Here is an 18,941-nt window from a genome sequence, read left to right as displayed (position 1 = left end):
ATGAGTTTATTATTGCAACCAGTTACTGTTTCTTCATAAAGATGATAACTATTTATTTATTATACTTTTATATCTATACATTACTATTAATATAAAGGATCTATGAAAAGCCATCGTGTGTGTGTGAATTCCTTATAACTCCTGCAATTTTTGTTCATTCCAGATGAAATTTTGGTTATGTTCATTTTATGTTCTGACGGAAAGTATAAGCTACTTATTTAGTGAAAATATTAGCTATAGAATAGATGTTTTATTGATTTTGGATTGATGATTACACTTACGTTACAGTGATGTCAGTGACCTCATTTAGTTTATGCTTGACAACATTCCTTAAGTTGCATTTTAAAATATTTTGGCAAATAGTGTATTTTTAAACTTACTTCATTAGATTTAAAATTTAACCTTTAAAAAAAGATAGCTGCATTGTGTCACTTCTATAACAAATTTAAAAAAAAAAAACTTTTTGTAGTTACCAAGTGACATTATGTTATCCAATAGGAAGTAAAGATCTAACAAGCCCGTTATTTATCACTCATCTAACTAATTCATCTTTGTTTTATCAACATGGAATTAAAAAGACTTGCTATTTTGTCAAAAAAAATAATAATAAATGCCTAGGGAAAAGCATAAGAGATTTTACTCTTCGGTTAAATTCTATATCTAAAAGAATAAGAACAACTGAGACCCCTGAAGGTCATGAAGTTCGACTTGAGTATCATTGAGTAAGAATGGCTTTGTCAAGAGCTGCACTTAAAAAGTATTCCATCATGTTTAATGAGGAAATTTCTAGTTGGGCTGCAATATGAAAAAATTGTAGACCTATAAATTCCCACTGTCATCTGGTCATCCATTCATTTGTCTATCTTTAATCTTGAGAACAGTTAGATAGATGAAATTCAAGACCAGATATGGAAACCTTAGGGGCAGGAGACTCCAATTAACTATATACAAACTTCCAATGCAAACCAGAAGGCATGTTATTTCAATTCAAAACTTTTTCCTGAAAGCAGATAGCATTTAATAAATGACTGGCACAATTATTGTTAAAGAAAAAGTATGATGTACAGGGGCAAACCACTACTAATTTGGGGTTGAGAACATGTATTTTAAATTAAATAAATTAAAAATATGATTAAAAATTACAGCCTGGCATTGTGACAATGTCATAATAAATAATTGCTCATTAATATATAGGCTCCATGACATGATCACNTACATATGATGGATTCATCTGAACTACTTCACAGAGAGTTGTAGTGATGTATCGGATGAACATGGCAAAAGATTCCACAAAGACATTTCTACTATAGAAAGGCATTATGAAGAGAAGTGGGTACCTTCTATGTTAGCAGATTATTGCTGGAATATCATTCGAGAGAAGAAAGATTCTCAATACAAGAGAAAAAGTGATGTGCATTACTATATGGTGGTTCATTTTTTGTCAATTTTCTGTAATTGCTCATGTGAAATAAATGCTACAAAGCGAATACACTAAGAGTACTGTGTTATATGTTAGATCCAATCTCCCTGAATGTGATGAACTTAATAACATCATAAAAAAGCTGATTTGTTTCTTGAATTTCAGCCAATGTGTCCTGCACTATATCAGAAACATAAAGAAAAAATAAAATTGTGATTAATCATTAACTAACCCTGACAGAAAAAACTAAAAAAAGGTTTGAATTCAGCACTCAAAGTACAACTAGGAACACAATGTATTTTTTCAGAAATAGAAAAAAAGTTTTTTCTGCAGAACAGTGTAATTTATTGATATAATTGTATAGTACATTGTGAATGGAAATGAAACCTAACTTAATTTTTCAGAATTTTTTATGAAAAATGTTCACTGTTGGTATATCTGTGTTTAGATGGAAAAAAAACTAAAAGGAAAATTTTTAAATTTTGGAATTTTATTCATTTCCCCATTTTTAATTTATATGTGATAATTATTGATTAATTATTAAATATAAAATAAAACGATATTAAAAAATTTTTTTTAATTCCAAAATTTAAAAATCTTCCAAAACAAAATTTAAACATTTGAATGTTATAGACCTGAAGCAGAACTGTAAAGCAGCTTGAAAAAGCTTGTCAAATCTTTAAATTAACGCTGAAAAAAGTTGGGGTAGGATTCTATATCTGTATTTAGCTGTTAGCTTTGTTTTCATCTAAACATCCAGATGTCATCATTAAATCTATCAATCAGCTTTAATACTGCTGGATGAGCAAGCTTATGACAGTTGTTTCATTTGAAATGAACTGTCAATAGCTTGCTTATCCAGTTGTATTAAAGCTGCTTAATCAGGCAATGATTCCACAATATACAGTATAGTGGGTGATCGGTTAACGAACATAATCTGTTCCAAGACTTTGTTCGTTATCCGAATTGTTCATTAACCGATTATCAATTTGCCATAGGTTTATATTGGAATTTGATTAATTCGTTCCGGAGACTGCAAAAAATAAAAAATATATACTTTTTTACTACGTTTATTTATATGTAATAGTAAAATATATATATATGCAGTCTTGCATTTTTATTAATCCTGTTTTTTTCCATTTGTGGGAGTTAAAGAATCTGTCCAATGTCGATTGCTTTTCTCTTGTCTTTGGGATTTTTCGGAAGTAATTAATAGTATTGTAATTGTAGAGATCCCCAACCCCATTAACTTTATTCTGATTTGGATGATCGTTGTCCTGACATCCTCCCACTTCTTCAAAAGATCTTTAGTAACATATGTCGACATTGGTCATCTTTCGTCTTCCTCTTTTTCAAAACAAAACACATCTTGATGAGTTTCTTGGTATTCTTCATTTGAGAGTTCTTGGAGTTCTTTTGTCATCAGATCAGTTTCAGGTTTCGTTATGAGCTCTAAAATGCTCTTTATTTCTTTCATAGCTAAGATTGTGCCTACTGTAGACTTGTTCAAGCCATACTGCCTAGCAACACCAGACATCTTGTGCCCACTTTCTGCCTTGGCTATTATCTCTTTGGTTTCTGCGGTGAGCACAGTTTTTGACACTTATCTTTTCAGGCTCCATAATATTATCAGTATCTTTTTTAAATAAAAAGTTCAGAAAAGCACTTACAAAAATTCAGAGAACAGAAATCAACTAGTCCACAAAAAATTATTTAAATGCAAGGCCTGGGTGAAATTCGAAATTTGGTATTAAAACATTAACAAATATCTGATGAAACAGTTAAACTTTCATCTTTCTTAAATAAATTGCGACGCAAAACTTAACAAGTGCCCGTTCGACAGTCTCGCGAAGACTATAAAAAATTATTTGTCAGAATGGTAAACAAAAAGCTGGAATTACAAGGGAGAATTTCAAAATTAGGAGGAATACTATCCGATCGGTATTGGGTTGAGCATTGATGTTGGCGTCTCTTGTGTTCCGAAAGGTTTCGAATTGTCTATTCAGAGAAAGAGCCTACACTGCTAATATTTCCATATAAAATCGCGTAGAAGAAGGTTTTGAATTGTTACCTGAAGACAAGGGAAAATCAGTTGGTATTCGTTATTTTCTTTTGCTTCTTTTTATGTTTGTTCAGTAAAGTGTTCATTATCCAAACATGTGTTCATTGTCTGATCATAAAAATCTTTAGTGAAAGTGTTTGTTATCCGATTTGTTTGCTATCCGAACTGTTCGTTAATCGATCACCCACTGTATATGCTCAGAAAATGTTTAATCCATAATGTTTTTTATTCAAAAGTATAGGCATAACTAGGCTAACAGATCAATAGATTTAAAAAGTATAAATAAATAAATTTGAAATTATTGTGTAATGACTTGTCCCTTAATAATAATTTAAACACTATTGAAAAACTTTTTTGTAGATGAATTGGATGTAAAATGGTAGGCTAGTTTATGTTTTGTGAGTGGAAAAGAAAAGAAAAAAAATGATTCTAAATTTAACGAGGTTGAAAGCATTAGTTTAATAAAATGGTTATGCTCAAGAGAATGATGCTTTACTTATAAGAATTATTAACACTAAATTTACAACATTTCAGACATTATTATGTCATATTTCCACTCTCTTTTAGTATGCAGGAAATGTAGAAGTAAAATTGCCTTATCTCTGCTTCATATGCTACAAATTTTGCATTATTAATACAGGAGATCAATAAGTGTGTATTGATATTTTTATATATTATTATGCATTTTGAATCTTTATATTTATGTAAGTTACCTAAGCATAAAGAATATAAGATAGAGATTCCATATCATATATTATATAATCCATTAGTATAAGCCCAGAATTTTTAATACTTGGTTGGTATCATGCTTTTTCTTTGTCTCTCAACAAGCACGATATAACAGAGACTACTGTATTTCTAATTTCTCCAAGCTCTTGAGGTAGGTTTTCTCCCTTGTATGATGTATGATCTGTGTGTTGTCAAAGGATACTTGCACTTGGTTATCTATGACAAAAGCAGCTATAGCTGTGGTGGTAAGGCCCTTTTTGATGGAGAAGCCACATGTTCTTTTATACAGACATATATTGGTTTTTGAGTGAATGAGTTTATTATTGCAACCAGTTACTGTTTCTTCATAAAGATGATAACTATTTATTTATTATACTTTTATATCTATACATTACTATTAATATAAAGGATCTATGAAAAGCCATCGTGTGTGTGTGAATTCCTTATAACTCCTGCAATTTTTGTTCATTCCAGATGAAATTTTGGTTATGTTCATTTTATGTTCTGACGGAAAGTATAAGCTACTTATTTAGTGAAAATATTAGCTATAGAATAGATGTTTTATTGATTTTGGATTGATGATTACACTTACGTTACAGTGATGTCAGTGACCTCATTTAGTTTATGCTTGACAACATTCCTTAAGTTGCATTTTAAAATATTTTGGCAAATAGTGTATTTTTAAACTTACTTCATTAGATTTAAAATTTAACCTTTAAAAAAAGATAGCTGCATTGTGTCACTTCTATAACAAATTTAAAAAAAAAAAAACTTTTTGTAGTTACCAAGTGACATTATGTTATCCAATAGGAAGTAAAGATCTAACAAGCCCGTTATTTATCACTCATCTAACTAATTCATCTTTGTTTTATCAACATGGAATTAAAAAGACTTGCTATTTTGTCAAAAAAAATAATAATAAATGCCTAGGGAAAAGCATAAGAGATTTTACTCTTCGGTTAAATTCTATATCTAAAAGAATAAGAACAACTGAGACCCCTGAAGGTCATGAAGTTCGACTTGAGTATCATTGAGTAAGAATGGCTTTGTCAAGAGCTGCACTTAAAAAGTATTCCATCATGTTTAATGAGGAAATTTCTAGTTGGGCTGCAATATGAAAAAATTGTAGACCTATAAATTCCCACTGTCATCTGGTCATCCATTCATTTGTCTATCTTTAATCTTGAGAACAGTTAGATAGATGAAATTCAAGACCAGATATGGAAACCTTAGGGGCAGGAGACTCCAATTAACTATATACAAACTTCCAATGCAAACCAGAAGGCATGTTATTTCAATTCAAAACTTTTTCCTGAAAGCAGATAGCATTTAATAAATGACTGGCACAATTATTGTTAAAGAAAAAGTATGATGTACAGGGGCAAACCACTACTAATTTGGGGTTGAGAACATGTATTTTAAATTAAATAAATTAAAAATATGATTAAAAATTACAGCCTGGCATTGTGACAATGTCATAATAAATAATTGCTCATTAATATATAGGCTCCATGACATGATCACTAGAAAAATGAATCAAAGAAGACTTCCAATCTGTCAGTATGGTTTAATTTGAGAATAAAACATCTTTTGAATAGTTTGGGACAAATCCATTCTAAATAGGAAGGATTGCCGACAAAAGGATTGGAACAAATCTACATACATTGCCTATCAAAACACCTGAAGACGATAAATACAAATGACGCAACAAATCTCAGTGATTATTGAAAATTAGTACTGAATAATGTGCACATCACTTGTCTAGTTTATAGGATAACAGATTTATCTCAAAATATCTTTAAATAAATAAATTTAATACTAATTTATCTTAAAAAAAAATGGTTAAATTTTTAAGATTTAATGGTTTGAACTAGAAAAGATAGTAAGGTTTGATTGCATGAAAATTCATAAATTTTAAATCATTTATAATTTTTTCCATAAATTTTAAATCACTTGTTTTAGTTGTTTTTGCTTTAAAATTATCAGTTCCATTTGAAGTTCTGGAAGTTCATAACAATTTTGTGGCTAGTTAACATTAGTATAAGCCCAGAATTTTTAATACTTGGTTGGTATCATGCTTTTTCTTTGTCTCTCAACAAGCACGATATAACAGAGACTACTGTATTTCTGTTCTTGACTCCTTCAAATCAACATTTTGATTTGAAGGAGTCAAGAACATTTCCTTTTACAGTTTTCAATTAAGTGATGTCCTTAATTAAGGGGTTAATTTAATAAATAGGCTTGTGAAGAAAAATGTGATAGAAACACAACAAAAATCCAGCTCATGAAACACAAAACAATGGAGAAAAACAAACATTTTCAATTGCTTTTAGCAATTATCTTCAAGTTAAAAAACTTATTCAGAAATGGATATCAGAATAGAATGTAATAATTTAAAATATAAAACAAACATATGATTAGCATATGATTAGCTATCAGAGGCCAGTAGCTATATGTGTTAGTATTGGGATGTAAAGGCCAGTAGAAACAACATGGATATCAACTACAAGGACAACAACATGTTATTCCCAGCTTGGAGGACATGTTTGAATATTTAATATTACTTTTACACCTGAATATTATATCCCAATACAAACACATGACCTCTAATGTTTTATAAAGTGTTTTAACGATAAAAGATAATATTTCTATTCAATTGCCTTAACTGACAAATTTGTCAAATATTTAATAATTGCATGTCATTAAACTATTGCTAATCTAGATTAGCAAGAGTTTAATGACATGCAATTATTTGTATTTAATGACATGTAATTTGGCATTCCTTGTATAGAGGAATGCCAAATTACTGAGAGTATATAGGCCTAAAATTTGTGATATTGCTGCCTTTTAGTGCTGATTTTTTTGTCTGTAGGTAGGTAAATAATGCAATGCACAGACATACAATACTGTACATCAAAGTGAAGTAATAAGATATGTGACATGGCTAACATTTTCACAGAAATGGAATTGCATAGACATGAAGGATATGCTGGATAACTGAGAAACCAGATTAGCAAGAGTGTATTGTATTATGTTTTGTCTTTTTGCTTAAAAATGTTGTATTTTGTATTATCTATTAAATCAAATATAAAAATAAACTACCAAATTATCAAGTTCTCTAAGTAATCAGAAAGTCAGGCTTTTCAGCAGTTTATTTCTATTTAAATTAATGAGTAGAATGAGGTGTAATAATTTTATGCAAAAGTACTAAATACAATAGTTTTGGTGCAAAGACATGATTAATCATGGGTTAGATTTTTTACAAAATACAATAAATGAAAAATTTTCTGAATATTAGAACTGAAATTATTCTACATATCCTAATTTAAGATTAATTGGAATGGAAATATTTGAATACAATATTTGTATATTTATAATATTTTTAAACTTCGTAAATTGTTTAAGAACTCGATGAGTTAAGAATATTGTACTTTACATGACATATTAAATTTGTAACAGTAAATTATTCTTACTTTTTTAGGAAACTGAATTGATTTTAAGGAAGGAAGCTAAAGTTTTGAATGATGACAAACTTTCTGATGTTTCTCAAAATAGTTCTGATGTCAGTAGTGTTCTTTCAACATATAAAAGGTATGCAATCATAAAATTGTAAAGCTGAAAATGTGATTAGACTTATTACTAACATTACAATACAAATCTTTTATTATTAATTTGTTTTTTTACTGGTGAGTGCTGTCATGCAGTGCTGAATGTGCCATGATGTGTGTTTTGAATGGTTCTCCTTAGCTTCTTTAATGTGTTACAATAAACTTCTGAATTGATTATGGTGCCTTTTGTTTATGAATTCCACTAACAGCACTCCTCTTCTGTCTCAAAAGACAGTTGCCATGACTATCGTGGTAGACAAAGTTTGCCAACACTACTATGGTTTTGATGAGTGAGTAGGTCCCATTTTATTGATTGATTTGTTTTCTCTCTGCATTTATGCACAAGACTCAAGTCTCATCACTTATCTGATCTGATAAAAAAAAAAACACCTACTCTGTCATAACGTTCAAGGAAAGTCAACACTGATCCTATCCATTGTTTTATAAGCTCTTCCAAAAGCAGTTTAGGCAGCCACCTGGCACAAAACTTCTGGTAGCCTAATGCTTCAATGATCATTTCATAAAGAATTGTGTGAGAGATTTGTGGAAACACACCAGAAATCTCCAAAATGGTGGTTCTCAAACCTTTTCATCAATCTTCTAAACCAATGTATCTATTACCACAGTCAGCTGACTACTTCTCTCTTTATCATAGACACACACAACAAACCAATGCCAACAAATATGAAATTAATAAATAAAGCTGTTTTGTTTTGCATTGTGCACCTGATGCTTTTTTAAACAAATTAAAATGTTTGTAAATATTTCTTTATTTATTAATTTCATATTTGCTGGTATTGGTTTGTTGTGTGTGTTTATTCTATCCCAGTATTGGCAAGTTTATCTTGGACATTGGTCTATCCAGTGTCAAATGTGTTTGAATAAGATTGTTTGTAACTGTTTTTTATATCAATGGTTTATAGTTATTTCTTTGATGTACTCTAATTCTTTTAATGTATTTTGTATTTTCATGTAAAATGTAAATGTTTTTATGAGGGGAGGGCTGTGAAGATGGCAAGTTTTGTATATCTAAGGATTATATGAGAGAGATGGTGTATATAGCAGGTGAAATATTGGTTTACTGAATGTATTAGTGCATACTTTCTCATTCTCTAAGCTAATATCTATGTCTAGGAAATATATGTTTGTGGTAATGGTATTAGTTTGATCTAACTCCAGTTTAAAGACTGTATTTATTATTGTTCATTTGATTTAAAAATAACTGAATGTTTGGTTTTTGCTGTCATATTATAAAGATGTCATCAATATGTTGTAGATAACATATAATATCCTTGTTGATTTTCTCAATTATTTTTACTTTTCCAGAAAGTATGGCAGTTGACCAAAAAATGACCCATCTCCAGATTTTTCCAGTTTTGGACTTGAGACCTTGAAACATCAAGAAATGCAAAACAGTTCAGGAGCTTTTCTATTTGTATGAATATTAGTGTGTGTGGGGCATGATTTTGTTTACCCTCTTTGAAGCTTAATAACTTGTGCTTTTTGTTGAAAATTTCTGAAATTTTGCAGAGAGGTTAATTTATTATGAGGATTGATGTTATTAAATTTTGGTCGAGGGGCTAGAGAGATAAAGATGGGTTGTGTGTCATATCTAGAGTAGGGTCAGACTTAAAGACAGTTTTATTTGTTATTATCATTTACAGTTTTTTATAAAATTTATCCCTAACTCAAAATTAAGCTTTTTACCATTTTATAATAATTAAAAATATAAAAAGTTTTTAAAATAAAATATAACAGGTGGTGCCACCAAATGTAGCCAGGAAATTTAAGCAACTTGTTGCTAGATTTTTTGTTCTACTTTGCATATTGTTATTTTACATAGGATACTTGCTATGAGACTACTGATTCGTAGCCCTTTTCTTTGTATATATGTATCATTGTTAAACATAAAGAATGAAGAATAGCAGATAATGTGCATCATTTCCAATAAGAGTATATAGCAATTTAATGCTTACAGAATTAGTTGGAATAATAAATCTCTTAATTCACAAAAGCATGGTGCAAAGAGTATAGATAAATATAAACTTCAAAGTTCTTTTCATTTTTTATCCCAGATGGTAATTATGTTTAAAATTGAACACAAAGTCTGTCAAAATAATAGTTACCATTTATTCACTTTCACTGCTCTGGAATACAATTTTTGAATACCAACCTTGTTTTGTAGGCTCTAAGAAATTATAAAAATTGTTTCTTTTAATTATGCATTTTTTCATTGTTTTAAAAAGAAATTTTTTAACTCTGGCAACCAAGTAGTCTACAAACGAAAATCAGTTATCAAAAATTGTATTCCAGAATATTGAAAGTGAATAAATGGTAACTACTTTTTTGACAAACTTTATCTTTAATTTTAATTTTAATTATAAACTTGCAAATTTAAAACTGTCATTTGTACAGAAGATTTCTTAATTTTTTAATCATCAATAGCAAACTTGGGTTGTCAATAGTAAACATATGAGCTTTAAGGGCTAGTGTATGGAATTTTTGTAGATGCTTATCTAGTTTGTTGGATAATTGCTCTTGTCAACCACAGATCTAAGATTTTTTCCTTGTTTATGAATCTTTGCAAATACAAGAGGACTAGAAGTGCTAGGGGTCTTATATAATGCATGATTTTAAAAATGATAACTTTTATCTTAGATTTGATCAGTATGATTATTCTTAAAATAAGTAAGACAAAACCTTTCACACTTTGTTTCTAGCAGTTTAATCACTAAGTACAAACATTTTTGGCCGTTTTGAATGGCCTTCTTCAGGTACAATAAGGTTGGTTGGAATGTCGGTTAGCAGATATTCAAATGACGTCATTGTGTACAAAGGTTTCTTCTTACTAGTGACATCGTTGCTGATAACAAAGTTTAGACAAAATCAACATTGTTTGATATTATTATTCAAGGTGTGCGAATGACTATTGATGATATAATTGCTAAAATTGGAAAATAAAAAACAAGATAAGTAAAGGAAATGCTCTGATGAGGGTGCATTGGCCTATTTAGTTTAAGAGGTTATCAAAGAGTGATTGCCATACAGAGGAGAGCGAGTCTGCATCTCTGCTGTTAATACAATTCTCCTTGAAGGATTTCGCAAAGATTTCAATTGCTTCAAATGTTCTAAGTTTGTTATTGTCAAGCATAGGTGTAATAATCTTAACCTTTTCCCATTTGGCTGTTATATTTGGTTCACTTGCAAATTGGGCTAGGGTGAAATTAAAGTTTTTGTTGTATGTGTCATATTTGTGCTCAGTTATCCTTTTTGTAAGTATCTGTTGGTTGAGCCAATGTATGTTAATTTTTTGTTTGGATTAAATCTGTTGTCCTCTAGCAGGATCGAGTAAATCCCCGGTCTTCTTGCTTCGCTGCATTTGTCCTTGGTATCAACTAGAAGTTTATATATTGTAGGGTTGCATTTGTATGTAAGAGCAGCTTTGACCTCCTTGATTATGATTTTAAACACTTGGCTCATTCTAGGGTCAAAATCAACTACAATGTGCTTACCTTGCTGTTTTAGAGGTCTGGAATTAATCGCTTCGGTTTCTAAGCAACTATGTATTTTTTTAGCAAGCCTATCTATTAATTTACTGTTGTACCGTGGGCTAAGGAGATGTGTTTGATGTGTTGGATTTCTTGTAGCATGTCCTTAATGCTAGAGTAATTGATAAAAGCTCTATGGATTAGAGCCCTGAAAGCGGATATTTTATAAGTAAACAGGTCATTCGAGGTTGAGGGAATGAAGAAAGATTGAAGATTAGGCTTATGGAATACCTTTGTGGCTATACAACCATAATTCAGGAAAATATTGAGGTCAAGGAAATGGGCCATCTTATCATCCTGTTGGTTTAACTTTAACTTAAGTCCAAATGGGTTGTTATTCACAATCTGCAGAACTCTGTTTATATCTGGCTTGGATCGCCAAACAATAAGAATATCATTGACATAACACGTGTAAAGAGTGATTTCTGTGTTGAAGGATTCTAAGACTTGGATATCTAATTTTCTAACAACTAATTCACAGAGGTCTCCAGATAGGGGGCTACCCATTGGAACCCCTCTTTTTTTTAAGATAGATTTGTTGGTTGAAGGTGGAAAAAGAGATGTAGCACATTAGATGGGCTAGTTCTAAAACCTGCTTGTGGTGTTTAGGCTTGGAAGAGGAAATCTCTGGTAGACCATCCACTTCAACTAATGAACGACATATCTCTCAAGTCAGAGATATGGTGCTTAGTGATTGCTGTTTAACAATTACGGGCCTTTATTGAACATGTACCAATATTATTTGGATTTAAATTTAATAGTAAATTATTCAATGAGATCAATTATTTAGTTAAAATAAAAATAACCATATTTCTAAAAATTTTAAAAGATAAAATATAGAAAACAGTCTCCAAGCTAAAACACTCAATTGGTACCAATTCCAACTGTTTAATTATGACATTAAACAGTTAACAATAAAAAGATGTTTAATTTACTCTGCTTTTTCCATTTTCTTATCCATATGCATTTCACCTTCTTTCTTCTGCCTTGTCAGTGGATAACATTGCTTGTTTCACATTGATGCTTTTATACCATACAAAGCTATCCCAGCATGCATCTAATGATATGCCATTATTTAAATTTATATTATTTACATATTTTAGTATACTGAAGTGTTCTTTAACTTAACATTTAATTATATTATTTTTTTTTATACAGTATTTTTATATTATTTTTATTAAATTTACAATCATATTTGTTACAATGTTGGAACCAAGAAGATTCTGTATTCTTTAATTGTATTGCTGCGTCATGTTCTTTTAGTCTTTTTTCCAGCTTCTGTTTTGTTTCATCTATGTAGCATTTTGGTTGAGAAATGTGTACGTGAGAGTTTATATACTATTCATTCTTACATCCAGTTGATGATTTTTTTTCTTTGTTATAAATAAAATTTAATGAATTTGATAACCTGTTGTTTTGAGATAGGATGATAAGTGTAGAAAGATCATTAAATTGACTTTTATATTTTTCATAAAAACTATTTTATAGGGAAAGAATGTACAATGGATGATCGGTTAATGAACATAATCCGTTTCAAGACTTTGTTCACTATCCAATTATCAATTTACCATAGGTTTTTATGGGAATTTGATTAATTCATTCTGGAAAATCCAAAAATAAAAAATGTATATTTTCTTACTACATTTATTTATATGTAATAATAAAAATACATATATACACAGTCTTGCATTTTTATTAATCATGTTTTTTCCATTTGTGGGGTTAAAGAGTCTGTCTAATGTTGACTGCTTTTCTCTCTTCTTCAGGATTTTTCAAAAGTAATTAATAGCATTGTAATTGTGTAGATCCCCAAGCCTATTAACCTCAACCTGGTTTGGATGCCATTCTAAGACCATTGTTCTGCATCCTCCCACTTCTTCAAAAGATCTTTAATAACAGATATCGGCATTAATCCTCTTTTTCAGAAGAAAACATATTTCCCCAAGTTTCTTGGTGTTTTTTATTCAAGAGTTCTTGGCATTCTTCTGTTATCAGATTCATTTCAGGTTCCATTATGAGCTCTTTAATGTTCTTTATTTCCCAGATGTGATTTTTGTTACTCCTTTAGCTGCTTGAGTCTTCTTGATTATACTGTATCTTTCTAAATAAGATTGAACTGCAGTCTACTGTAGACCTGTTCAAACCATGCTGCCCACCCAGAAACATCAGACATCTTCTGCCCACTCTCTACCTTTCTTATTATACTCTCACCTTTCGAAAATAAAAACCGATGCAAAACTTAATGAGTGCCCATTCGACAATCTCACAAATACTATAAAAAAATTGTTTCTGTCAGAAAAATAAAAGGCTGAAATTACAAGGGAAAGTTTCAAAGTTTGGAGGAATACTATCCAATCAGTATATACCGGGTTGAGTGTTGATGTTGACGTCTCCTCCGAAAAGTTCCAAATTGTTGCCTGAAGACAAGGGAAGACCAATCAGTGTTTATTATTTTACATTGCTTCTTTTTGTGTTTGTTCTGTAAAGTGTTCGTTGTCTGAACATAAAAAATCTTTCACAAAAGTGTTTGTTATTCTATTTTTTCATAGACCGAACTGTTCATTAACCAATCACTTACTGTATACCTTTTAGTTATTTTCTCATTTTTTATGCTATATTTGTTACTTATGAAATTGTCATACCACTTACTAAGAATCTCTCTGGGATATCCATTTAACCTGTACTTTTTAAATATAAGGACCTTGAATAAGTTCTCGCTGTTCTTTAACAGATGGTATTACCAGAACCACGTGTGTTTATTTTTAGATGGTGACGCATCTGTAAGGAAGTACAATAAGCGACCTTGAAATTCAGTATATATCATTTCACCAAAGTGTAAACAACTTATTTTTTCATTGTGTTAAACATGTCTAGTTTCGTGCCAAAAAAAGAGTATTTGTGGGGAATTTTATTGCACTGTTTCATTCAAAAAAAAATCTGCAGCTGAAGCACACAGAATTCTTGTTGATACTTATGGCGACCATGCTCTGTCGGAAACAACATGCAGAGATTGGTTTAGACGCTTCAAAAATAATGATTTTGATGTTGAAGATAAAGAACGATCTGGTGCACCAAAAAAGTTTGAAGATGAGGAATTAGAGGCATTACTTCATGAAGACTCATGTCAGACGCTAGCTGAATTTGCAGAATCATTAGGAGTTGATCACACAACAGTTTCGAAACGTTTAAAAGGATTAGGAATGATTCAAAAGCGAGGACATTGGGTGCCGTACGAATTGAAGCCAAGAGACATCAAACGGCGTCTTTTCACATGTGAACAGCTGCTTCAACGGCAGAAAAGGAAAGGTTTTCTGCATCGTATCGTGACAGGTGACAAAAAATGGATACACTACGATAACCCTAAGTGTAGAAAATTGTGGGGTAAGCCCAGCCATGCATCAACATCATCAGCAAGGCTGAATATCCATGGTTCGAAGCTTCTGCTCTGCATTTGGTGGGATCAGCTAGGTGTAGTTTATTACGAGCTGCTCAAACCAAACGAAACCATCACAGGAGATCGCTATTGACTACAATTGATGTGTTTGAGCCAAGCATCAAAGGAAAAACGGCTGCTATATGAGCAGAGACACGACAAAGTGATTTTGCAACATGACAATGCTCGGCCACATGTTGCATAACCGGTGAAAACATACTTGGAAACGCTTAAATGGGAAGTCCTAACCCACCCACTATATTCACCAGACATCGCCCCTTTGGATTATCACTTGTTCTGATCGATGGCACATGGCCTGGCTGAGCAGCACTTCCATTCTTATGAAGATGCCAAAAAATGGGTTGATTCTTGGATAGCCTCAAAAGACATGTTGTTTTTCCGACGTGGAATTCAAATGCTGCCAGAACGATGGGAGAAAGTAGTGGCTAGCGATTGACAATACTTTCAGTGACGTGTTTATTACAACTTTTTTAAAATAAAGTGTTAATTTTCAGAAAAAAACAGCGAGAACTTATTCAAGGTCCTTATAGTTGTTTTTCTTCTCTTTTTATATCTTCTGTAATTGTAATTCTTGTTAAAGTTTTTTTTTAATTCCATAATAAATGTGTTCTTTTTTATATCATTTTTTATACCAGTAGATAAACTTAACACATTTAATATAAAAATAAAGATTATAGATTAAAGATTAGCAGACGAGAAACATAACAAAGATCCATAGCTTTAACATTGGTTCCATTTAACCTGGGACCAAAATGGATAGTCCTGGCAGATAGCTATTTCCTTAATCCTAAGTCTATCTTAAATTCTAAGTTCTATCAAGAGAGAGTTTACTTAAACTGTTTAAAGTTAATACCTTGGGATGACACTTCATAGCTCCTAGATTCTTCTATGCAATGTTGTCTGGACATTGGCAATCTAAGGTTGGGGTGTCTAGAGCAGACAAACTTAGCGATGTAAGTATTGGCAGGTGGAATGTCATGTAGGGTCCCTTGATAATGGCACAATGAGCTGTATCTATGGCTTCTGGGGATGTCTGCCCTGATGATTGAGTGTGACCCTTTTTTATATGCATTCCACATAAGAACTATCTCAGGTGATCATGATTTAATGTGGTCTAAGTTCGAGCTGTCTGGGTTCTGTTAATACAGGACATCACAAATCGGACGGTTTGGTCAGATTGTTGATACTTTCCCTTGGTGTTACGACTCTCCTTATCTGATAATTTGTCTGTTTGACAGTTTCTCCCCATTAATAATTGACTTTTTGACGAAGGTTGTAACATAAGTCCAAACATTGCAATAATCATCGTCTTGAGATGGACATTTAATTGGTTTTATCTGTCATAATATTGACTGTGGGTGAGAAAAAGGAAGTGGGGTTTTTTCCACTTCTCTTGAATTTTAACTAATTAATTTAATTACCTAATTACCCCCTCTAGAATCTCACATATATATACATATATATTGATTAAAGTTTATAGCTTATTGAAATAATTCTGAAAATAAGATGTTTTTAAACATCTTCAATCATGTCAAAAACTAAAATTTTATTAGAAAATCATTTAAAAAGATTAGTTGAAAAGCTTTTCAAATTAAAAATTGTTTAAAAATTTTTAAGGAATAATTTAAAAAAAAACCAGAACTTCTCATAAATAGTTTAGAACATATTAATAATAATTAATACTTTGATTATTTCAATTTATTTTTTTATTTCAATAGTGAATTTCTTACTAATTTGTGCAATTTTATTAATCAGTGAAGGTGATCCAGATATTTATGAAGAGACTTATTCTAATTTGATTAAATTTGTTGAATCATCGCTTGATACATACAGAGTAAGTAACAATAGATGTTTAGCTATTAAGAAACTGTAACATTTAATCAATGTATTAAATTTAAACACTCTTATTTAAAAAATATTTATATTTAGATTTAAACATCTGGAGTAACTATTTAAAAATCAGATTATTATAAATTGTACTGATAATGAAATTAAAATGCTTTCAAAATATTTTTTTATTATATCAGACATGACAGAATAGTTTTATTAAAGTAACATTAATAGACACTATAACTGGAACCTGTTACTGGTGTTCCTAGTGAAAAAAAAAAACAGTCTATCACAAACGTTTTCGAACTTTTGGATAGTTCTTTCTCAGTTTTCATGAGGAACACCAGTAACAGGTTCCAGTTATAGTGTTGATTTCACCCTCGATGTTAAGGTGATGTTGAACTTCTTATTTAACATTAATAGTATACAATAATAAGTTAAGATGCTTCTCATAGATACATAATAATGTAATAAATATTTTTAAATGAAATATTAACTTCATTATTAATTTATAAATTTTGTTCCTTTTTTAGCATGAATTAGCAATGATTTTGTATCCAGTTTTTGTTCATATGTATCTAGAACTTGTCTATAATGAACATGAATTACAAGGTACTTTGTTTTAACATTCATATTTGATAATTAACTTGTTCAGTGCTGAATCTTTTTTACACAATATATTAAACATATATAATTTAATTTAATTTATTATCAATATTAAATTATAAATAAATATACTTAAAATTAAAATTACTAAATGTTAGAAATGTTTAATAGGTGATATTTTGTTAAAAAGGATAAATGAAAACATGTTTAACCTGTATTTTGTGAGTCTAACAAATAAACTAATAGAAAAAATAAAAGATTAAAAGTTGAAATATAAATTGAATAATAGGACCAAAAATAATAGGACCAATTTGCAAGAACTTTTTGTTTGTTTTTTATAATAAATTTTTCAGATTATAAATTGGAACATAAAATCAAATTTCAAACAAGAATAGCTTAAAAAATCTTTATAAAATGAAAATCTACATTTCAATTAAATAGTTATTTTAACTTCATTCAAGCTATGCTATAACTTTAAAGAAATTAGTCTTTTAACTAAAAGACTAATTTCTTTAAACTTATACTGACTTTAGAGTTATAGCTTAAGTTAAATTAGTGCAGAATATAGAGTTGCTCCTAAGTAGAGATTTAGTTATTTTTTGAAAATTTTAAAAAATTTTTTATTTAATTATTTTTAAAAATAATACAATGTTTTTATTTTCCTTTTGCTGTAAGATATTCATTTACCTGATTCACATATTTAGAAGGGAGTCAAAAAGAAGTCAAAAAATAAGTTGCATATTTAGAAGTCAAAAAATAAGTTGCACTTGTACCAAAAACAGAAGTATGAAACATATGGGTCAAAAATTTTTGTGTAAATGTACAATCCAAATGCTACATTTTGACATAATGTGAGGTTTGCTGACCTGAAAAGGGGAAGTTAGATAAACTCACATCGGGATGTACGAGGGGTTTAGAATTGCATGTGGGTAGTGGTGGACACATGTTGACTTAAGTACCTTTACAAATGAAACCTGTTTATTTTACATAAGAAAAGCTTAAAAGGTGTTTCAAGAGATCTTGCTCACTGATGAAGATCAATACAGAGTCTATGGATGCAAATTTCTAGCTGTTGGAATCTTGTTGAGTTATTGAGGCCCTGGGGTGATGTCATGGGTAGTCCAGTGGATGAAGGATGTTAGTGAAGCACAGACAGGAATCAGGAAACTTTGTTAGGAGTGATGGCACCAAAGACAAGAGGAGTGCACAGGTCACTTTGGACAGTACAAACTGACAGAAATTCACAGTTTGTCCTTGAAATCCAGGGTTTAATTAATTTCTGTCCTCAATTGCTCATTCCAATTAGTCACTTTTCCTTGTTCTTGCTTTTCAAGTGGTTGATCACTCATTACTATGTGTAACGAGATCTCAAGAGAAGTCAAAATTGAAGTTTAATTTGATCCAAACTGGAGAAATGATGTAATTTGAATATAAATTATTTATAAATACGTATGTCAAGTTATATTTTTATTACTACGTAAAATATATTTAAGAGTTTACGACCACTGTGCTGGGTGAGACGTTGTTGAAAGAAAAAAGTTATGCATTTCATCACGTACATAAACAGTGTCGTAATTCGCCAAGTGCAAATCAGCAAATTCGTAAAATTTTTGTTTATTTTGAACAATCCGGATAATCGAAAATCCGGATAATGGAGGTCCGGATAATGGAGGTTCTACTGTAT

General features: G+C 30.5%; 1 protein-coding gene across 1 annotated transcript in view; it reads left to right on the top strand.

Moving 5' to 3' along the window:
* LOC111629508 (transcription initiation factor TFIID subunit 5-like) overlaps positions 1–18,941 on the top strand; it is a 73,255-nt gene that overhangs the window by 14,567 nt on the left and 39,747 nt on the right. Inside the window, exons 2-4 of the mRNA XM_023373425.1 lie at positions 7,693–7,802; positions 16,577–16,655; positions 17,185–17,263. Of these exons, the coding sequence (XP_023229193.1) occupies positions 7,693–7,802; positions 16,577–16,655; positions 17,185–17,263 (268 nt within the window). The remainder of the gene's footprint in view (positions 1–7,692; positions 7,803–16,576; positions 16,656–17,184; positions 17,264–18,941) is intronic.

Source organism: Centruroides sculpturatus, unplaced genomic scaffold, assembly GCF_000671375.1.
Source record: "Centruroides sculpturatus isolate CEXI.00-Female unplaced genomic scaffold, Cexi_2.0 scaffold364, whole genome shotgun sequence".
In the NCBI taxonomy this organism is placed as follows: Eukaryota; Metazoa; Arthropoda; class Arachnida; order Scorpiones; family Buthidae; genus Centruroides; species Centruroides sculpturatus.
The sequence above is the reverse complement of the archived record's forward strand: the minus strand, read 5'-3'. Positions and strand labels throughout refer to the sequence as shown.